This window comes from Sphaeroforma arctica, assembly GCF_001186125.1.
Source record: "Sphaeroforma arctica JP610 unplaced genomic scaffold supercont1.21, whole genome shotgun sequence".
Taxonomy (NCBI): domain Eukaryota; class Ichthyosporea; order Ichthyophonida; genus Sphaeroforma; species Sphaeroforma arctica.
Window position 1 is genome coordinate 190,032 of NW_014040537.1, and position 7,706 is coordinate 197,737.

Below are 7,706 nucleotides of genomic sequence, written 5' to 3' on the forward strand. Positions count from 1 at the left end.
AACTGGTTTACCAAATAACATAGATCCATTAAAGAATCAATCAGACGATAACTGTCTGAAACCATACAAGCCCCCGTCAGACACAGCCAAGGCATTAATACCTGACTTTGTGGACAAAATCATGGATCTGATTCTAGTAAATAAGAAGATAAAGATCACAGATTGGGCAAAATTCCGTTTTAACGACGGATATGTCAGCCTTGACTTAACCAAGGTGGACTTTACACAGTTGAAGTGCCCGTCAAGGAACTATGTATCCTGGAGACACGAGGCTGTGGTAAAAGAACAAGTTGAGAAATGGTTAGCAGATGGAGTGATAGAGATTAGCTATCAACAGACACCAGTTAACTTGGCATTGCTAGCTGTAGACCAACATAACTCTGACGGATCGTTTAAGAAAGTCAGGGTATGTTTAGATATGAGTCCGATAAATTAATTATTGCCAACTCATATCTTTTACCTACCTCGTATTAACGATCTACTGCGAAGGATGGAAGGTGCTACAGTATTTACAACTATAGACCTTACACAAGGATACCATCAAATGCAGATATATGAACCACATCGTAAATACTTTAGTTTTACGTGGAAAGGTAAACAATACAGGCTTAGAAGAGCACCTTTCGGGTTACACTCTCTACCAGCATTCTTCCAACAAGTAACGTGCAAGTCTATATAGATGGCATAGTCGTCTTTTCTAAAACTAAGGGTGAACACGCCGCATTAGTCTGACGAGTCCTTAAGAGACTCAACGAGCAAAACTTCAAGATTAACGAGAAGAAATGCCACTTCGCAACGAGCAAAATACAGCTCTTAGGCTATCGTATATCTGGGGAAGGTATTAAGATCGATCTCGGTAAGGTAGAACACCTGTTAGATTGGCGAACACCAACTACAGGAAGAGATGTGAACAGCATGTGTGGGTTTGTAAACTTTTTTTCAGATGGAGTACCACACTTGGCTGATTACAAACCCTTTGGACACTTAAGATGTCACAAAGGTAAACTAAGGGACTTGTGGACAAAAGAGTGTGATGATGCGTTTAAAGCACTCAAACACGCCGTCCAACAAGCACCTATAGTACAAGGGCCAGTCGATGGCGTGCCGTTTGAAATAGCAACGGACGCCTCCGACTTAGCCCTAGGAGGAGTATTATATCAGGTTATAGATAACAAACCTAGATATATACAATTCTTTAGTCCAGCTATGAATGCTTCACAGTTGAATTATCCAACTGTTAAACAAGAGCTATTAGTCATAGTAGCAGCTCTAACACACTTCCAAGATTACTTATACGGAACAGCATTTACGCTATTGTGTGATCAGAAATCTCTTCAATACATGAAAGAGGTGAAACCCGACTCACAATTATTGAGTCGCTGGCATGTCTCAGCCTCACAATACCTCAGAGTATTGCTGTTTTCACGAGGCAAACATAACTTTACTAAAAGACAAATTACGTTTATTTTGCTTTGATTTCATTTGAGCTTTAGAAGACTTTATTACGTTTAACTACTCTAAGACGTTAATATCGCCTTAAGAGACCGAAACTTACATCTGGCTCTACCAAAAAAAAGTGGTAAAGCACTCACTCTGCCTACAGTACCCATTTTAACTGAAAAGAAACATAAGACAGTTGAGGAACAGAGCGGTATGCATTCTGACCGCTTAAAGAGATGGAAAGCAAATAGTTACTGCCGCTATAGCACAGTCACATGCACGTATCCTTGAGGATCGGTTAGATAATATGGCTTTAGAGTCCGACGAAGAAGTGCACGTCGATGGAGCCAGTTTATTTCTGATGCTAATCGAAAATGTATTATCTATGCTTCTGGTATAGATAAATACATCGGTACGTGTTCAACGGCAACACTTATCCGCTTCATTGTATATTACGGATGTAGAAGATTGGGAAATGAAAGCTTTTTTGCTGCACAGCATTTTGCGTATGATCTATTGGGCCTCAGCAAGGAATCTTGCAATAATATAAATATAATGTAAACAGATAAACACGATGATACTGACAGATAACTACTATCTACAGAACGGTACAACTATATACTGAAACATATCCTTGGAAACAATCCTGTTGACCATTCGTCTCGATGGGACACAGTACAAAATGTACGCGACGACGAGAAACCCGACACTGAACCAGAGGCAGTTGTATGTGTGTGTCTACGTGTATATGTATATGTCTACGTGTCTATAGGTATATGTCTACGTGTGTATGTGTATGTCTACGTGTGCATGTGTATATCTACGTGTGTATAGGTGTATGTCTACGTGTGTATGTGTGTGTCTACATGTGTATGTCTTTGTCTACGTCTGTATGTGTGTGTATATGTGGGTCTACGTGTCTATAGGTGTATATCTACGTGTGTATGTGTGTGTCTACGTGTGTATATGTTTCTTTCTACGTGTGTATGTGTGTGTCTACGTGTGTGTGTCTACATGTGTATGTCTATGTCTACGTGTGTATGTGTGTGCCTACATGTCGATAGGTGTATGTCTACGTGTGTATGTGTGTGTCTACGAAGTGAGGTACTCAATCAACTACGACAAAATAATGGCGATCATAGTCTTGGTCTTGTGGGTGTTGAAGGTGCCGCACTCAAAGGAAAACATGTTACTCATCACAGAAGGGAATATAAATAATGTCAAATGTCCGGATGTGAGAACCAAACAATGCCAAGTGTATTCGCTGTCACATACGTCTTTATACAAAGACAATACCGCTACTTCAAAATTATATCGCATTCATCGATTTAAGCTCAAGGCTTATCGCCTCCTATCGGTTTCTCCACACCAGTAGTCCGCGGTACACGTGCTGCACCTGTCTACACGAACTGGCTCTTCCATGACAGCCCTGTTCGCGATGCTCTTGAAACTGATAAGGTCGCCCAGCGTTTGCTTTAAGGATTGGGCTGCTGCCATACTCTTCCAGTATAAATCTAATGTGGCTATGCGGAAGTACTTCAGCCTTGCCGTTGTTCATAACTATCAGCGATCTGATTCTTCCTTCCGTCCTGAAGATGCTGAATTTCTTTGGGAGCTCTTACTGATACAGAGTTTACTTCTGTCCACTCTGTATGTGCCTGTGCTTATCGGTGGGTCATTAGCCTCTCATACTTGAACTCGCAACTTCTTGACTGGCATACGAAGCATATTGCTACTCAGCCTTCTTGACTTCTTCTTTGTCTTTCTCATACGACACTGTTTTCTCCTGAAATCAGGTCGTATGGGGGGTTGTAAACCATGGACTAAAATCCTGCTTAAACTGTGCTATTGTTTATAAACCAGACTGATTTTCCTCATACGGATATTTGGCGGGTGAAAGTGCACTAACAATTGAAATTCAAAAACTACTTTCGTGTGACAGCAAAGTGTCAACGGCCTGAACATAAAATGGATGTTCAGGAGAACAAAGTATATAAGACTCTCGTGTGACGACGGCATAAAAGCCGTATGACTGTCGGTTGTAGCTTCACTTTACTTAGCTACAGCTACAACCAACATAAGACAAATAAAACACAGTCTACATATCACCTTTTTCCCCTCTTCGAAACGTACCGGCTAGGTCATATGGAGCACTCGCGTATAGATAGAGTTGGGAAATGACCCTAGTTCGAGTGTAGTATAGACACATCGGTCCGACCAAAGAGTTGGATAGCGGAAATTGCTTAGAATGACCAGGACTTAAAAATTCCTTGGACAGATTTTGGATTTTGTGTCTCTGAAAAAATAGCTTGCTCGAAATTTGGAATAATAGCTTGCTCGAAATTTGGAATATATTGTCCGTTCTTCAAAATTTGAATTTGGTACTTTTGAGGGCAGAAATTGACGTCAGAATTTCAAAAAGCTCAATACTTTTTACATGTTCTACAGAGTTTACTCTGAAATATGTTGAAGACAAACTTGGTAAACGAACCTGACTACCAATAGTTTTGCTGGAGTATGCTCACTTAATTATCTCATCAAGATGATTAAGGGAACATCCTCTCAGCAGAATCATTTATGGTATTCGGACTCGTTCACCGAGCTCGTCTTATGTACATAAGACAAGATTTTACTAGCGTACTATCTTATCTTATACCCTTCTCGTATTGACACCACCGTGGTTGATACAATCCGTGAAGTGGGATCATACCACATACACCGCTCTAACCATTCGCATCTAGAATGGCCGAAGAACAGCAAGCACAAAATCTTAACCAGCGCCTACTTCAGCAACTTTTGAATCAAGAAAGTTTCAACCGCACTGGCTATATTGCACCAACAGAGGGCCCCACGGGGCTATACTCAGTTAAGCCACCTCTAGGGCGAATTTCAAACCTAAAATTTGTGAACGCACTGCAAGACAACGTGAGACCGGCTGAGGAAAGCATATCAACTGGCATCGCTAAGATGATCACAAATCCGGAATTTGTCGAAGAAGTTACTTTCTCCAAAAGATTAAAGACACGCCTGTACACAGTCAATAGTTTCTAAAAAGGAGAAAAGAAGCCGGTGCAAGACGAACTCGTACGAATTAAGAATTGGTACAATTATAACAACTCAAGCAGATCCAACAGAACGTACATACCGACGAGTTACGGCAAGTGGCACGGATTGGTCTCGTCGTCGATCTGCTACACGATTTCAAGCTCACACTAACTCAAGAAAATACGAGTTAGTAAGCGAGGAGACTTTGCCTCATTGTTAGAACATCAAACATACAACTTTAACATGTTCGATACATTGCTGCAAAAGCTCGAAGACAACCAGGTAAAGAAGCTGCACGAATTGGCTATAGTTCATTCATATAAAACAGGAAAAGCCAATAAGGACAGAGCCGCCCGCGAGAAATCCGTCCGTGAAAGGGTGGCTAAGGAGAATGTAGCGAAAGCCCAAGGCTGATTACATAAGTCATAAACAACACTTATTAATCCAACAAAATCTCCAAACGACGCCCTATTTCTTCGAGTACGCGCACGTCTAAAAACATGGCGAGCTCTGGGGACGAATTGGAAAATATGCGACACGATACGATGTGGAGTGAGACCTGAATGGGGGAAGCAGAAGCCACCGAAGCCATCCGACCGCGGACGCCGGATCTTGAAGCCGGAAGTAACAGTGGAGATGGAGGAAACCGAGCTACTACGACTGGAACGTCAGGTTGTCATCCGGAGATGCGCAGAATCCGAAGTGTATCTAATCCACATGACAATTATGATCCTGAAATCGGATGGGATCAGGTCAAGGCTGATACTCGACCCGAAATTGATCAACGACAACGCAGTCAAACGTAAATTTTGGATGGAAGATTTGAATAAAAGTCAACGATTGCGCGACCCACCAATCACATAATGTCGGCGTATTATCGCGATAGATTTTACACCATCGGAGTAGTACAGCCCCAACTTTGGCAATTTCGGGATTGCAAGGGACAGCTATGGTGCTTTCTTGCGCTTCCAACGGGAGCGACTTTCTCGCCGGAGTACTTCCATCAGCTGATGAACACCATTCGTCGAGTCTGCCGATTGAAAGGGATCCGAATTATCTTATACGCAGACGACCTGTTGCTATTTGCGGCACTGTTTCTCATACAAACACATCGCGACTTCATCAATCGGCTCGACAAGGGGTTGGGTTTGGAACTGGCAGATGGGAAAGGGGAGTGGAAACTCCGGTTCAATGTCCAGATCACTTGAGGGTAATCATAAATCTGTTGAAAAAAAATGGATATAGGTGACAACCTTCGGACGACGACCTCAGTTTGTTCCGTCGCCTTCCGCAACCGAAGAAAGATTACTCTCAAACTATGGCGATTGTGCCCGGGTATACTTCAGTGGGTAACATTTGTAGTCCCAAATATCCGGCCATTTTTGGCAGAAGTACAACATGGAGTACAATTTACTCATTCGAAAGTCAGGCTATCGGGCTCTATATTCAAGAAAATAAGGAAACTGAATACTCTCTTGACAACCTTCGACAGTCGTGCAATCTGGCTCCAGGAACCGAATGCATAACTGACGGGAGATGCTTCGAAAATTGGATATGGAGCGACTCGTTACTCGGAGGGTCAAACGCGTACCTTCGCGGGCCGCTGGAATCAAGGAGAGACGAAATGGTCGATTTCCGTTCTGGAGCTACGAACACTAATTGTGGAGATGAAATTTTTCCAAATTAAGGCTCTGATACAGAACTCTTTTAGTGATGACAGACTCCTCGACCGCGATGCACAGCCTCAGGAAACGGAGGAGCCCCTCGCGTTTGATGAATTCTCAGCTACGCAATCTCGCATTGTTATGTCACAACAAACAAATCAATTGGCCAACAGCACAAGCGTTTTTGCCGGGGAAGCTCAATCTGACAGCAGACGAACTCGGTCGAAGGGGAAATCTGCTGAGATTCTCGTGGGCGTTCAAGACATCCGGGATATTGAAAATATAACACATGTGGCACCTGCCGGTCTCGAGCTTGGAAACAGATCTATTTCCGAAATAATAATACGAACAGAAGGCCCACCATGCGGCAGTGAAGAAATTACATGCGTTTCACCATCAGTGGAACCAGAATATTCATCTGTTCATGCCTCCGGATTATTAGTGAAACAGATGATAGAGAAGTTAGACAGGGAACCAGTCGAGGGAGTGTTAATAGTCCGAGTCTGGACAGCCGCAACCTGGTGGGGAAATTTGATGGCGCATGCCAAAGCCATACATTTCCTGCCGGAGGGAGCTGTATATTACCCTAAACCATTGGCGAGTCAATTGGAACAGACGGCACCATCATGGCGGTTTTTAGCAGTGTTTTATAGCCCCTTCCGGAGCGCCACTATAAATATCCATTATCTGAAGGTAACGGAAATGAACGACTCAAGGCACGACTCAACAGCGGTGGAATTGTCCAGGGAACTATAGCTAACTATGATCGCGCGCTGGAATACTTCCGTGATTTTTGTACTCTTCAACAACATGAATTCAAACCACTTTCTGACACAGCTAGTCTCCTTGCATACGCGGAGTGCTGTGTGTGTGAGGAAATGACTTTAAATGACTGGAAAAATACGAGATCGGTATTTAACAAATGGTGTGAAATGAGAAATACAACCACTTATCCAATGATTGGAGCCGAATCACTCGTGGGTACACCATGGATTGGCGTAGTACTCATAATGCGGTACTGAATCAACCCAAAGTATTATCTGAGTGGGTGCTGGCGGTTATCAACTGTCATGCCGTCAACATGTAGCATACTGCCATTTACTTTTGGATGATCCTCTTCGGTCAAAGGTGGGACACTTTCGTATGTGTCAAACTAGACCATGTGGTGTTGAATCCACGCTTCCATAGAATTAGCTTCACACTGGCGAAACGGAAGCGGGACTTGACCTCAGGAGGAAGCAACTGCCCCTCTCGAGTAGTGGATGAGAAAATCTTCGATTTCCTTCACAAGGATCTCCTAAATGGCAGACTATGGGGTCTTCTGCTGCCATCAAAGCGGTACGAGAAAATTTTGAGAATGCTGGCTTACCCAAGGGTCTCCTGCCGTACATTAGATGACACGCATTTCGGCGTGGCTTTGCGCAAGCATGCTTTAGCTTGCAGATTCCCGAAACTACGATTGCTTGTATAATGCGCGTCAAGAAAGGATCAGTTTCTCATTATCGCTTGACATCGACGGCTACCGCAGCCGACAGGGTCCAGTAAGGACCAATGTGG

General features: G+C 43.2%; 2 protein-coding genes across 2 annotated transcripts; both read left to right on the forward strand.

The window, feature by feature from the left end:
• Window positions 1-5,048: 5,048 nt before the first annotated feature.
• On the forward strand, window positions 5,049-5,291 carry SARC_00640 (hypothetical protein; the record flags this gene model as incomplete). The annotated part of the gene is made up of 1 exon (XM_014305681.1): window positions 5,049-5,291. One exon carries the CDS (start codon window positions 5,049-5,051, stop codon window positions 5,289-5,291), a length of 243 nt encoding a protein of 80 aa, XP_014161156.1.
• Window positions 5,292-6,152: 861 nt separating this feature from the next.
• On the forward strand, window positions 6,153-6,905 carry SARC_00641 (hypothetical protein; the record flags this gene model as incomplete). Its single annotated transcript, XM_014305682.1, has 1 exon — window positions 6,153-6,905. One exon carries the CDS (start codon window positions 6,153-6,155, stop codon window positions 6,903-6,905), a length of 753 nt encoding a protein of 250 aa, XP_014161157.1.
• Window positions 6,906-7,706: the final 801 nt, after the last annotated feature.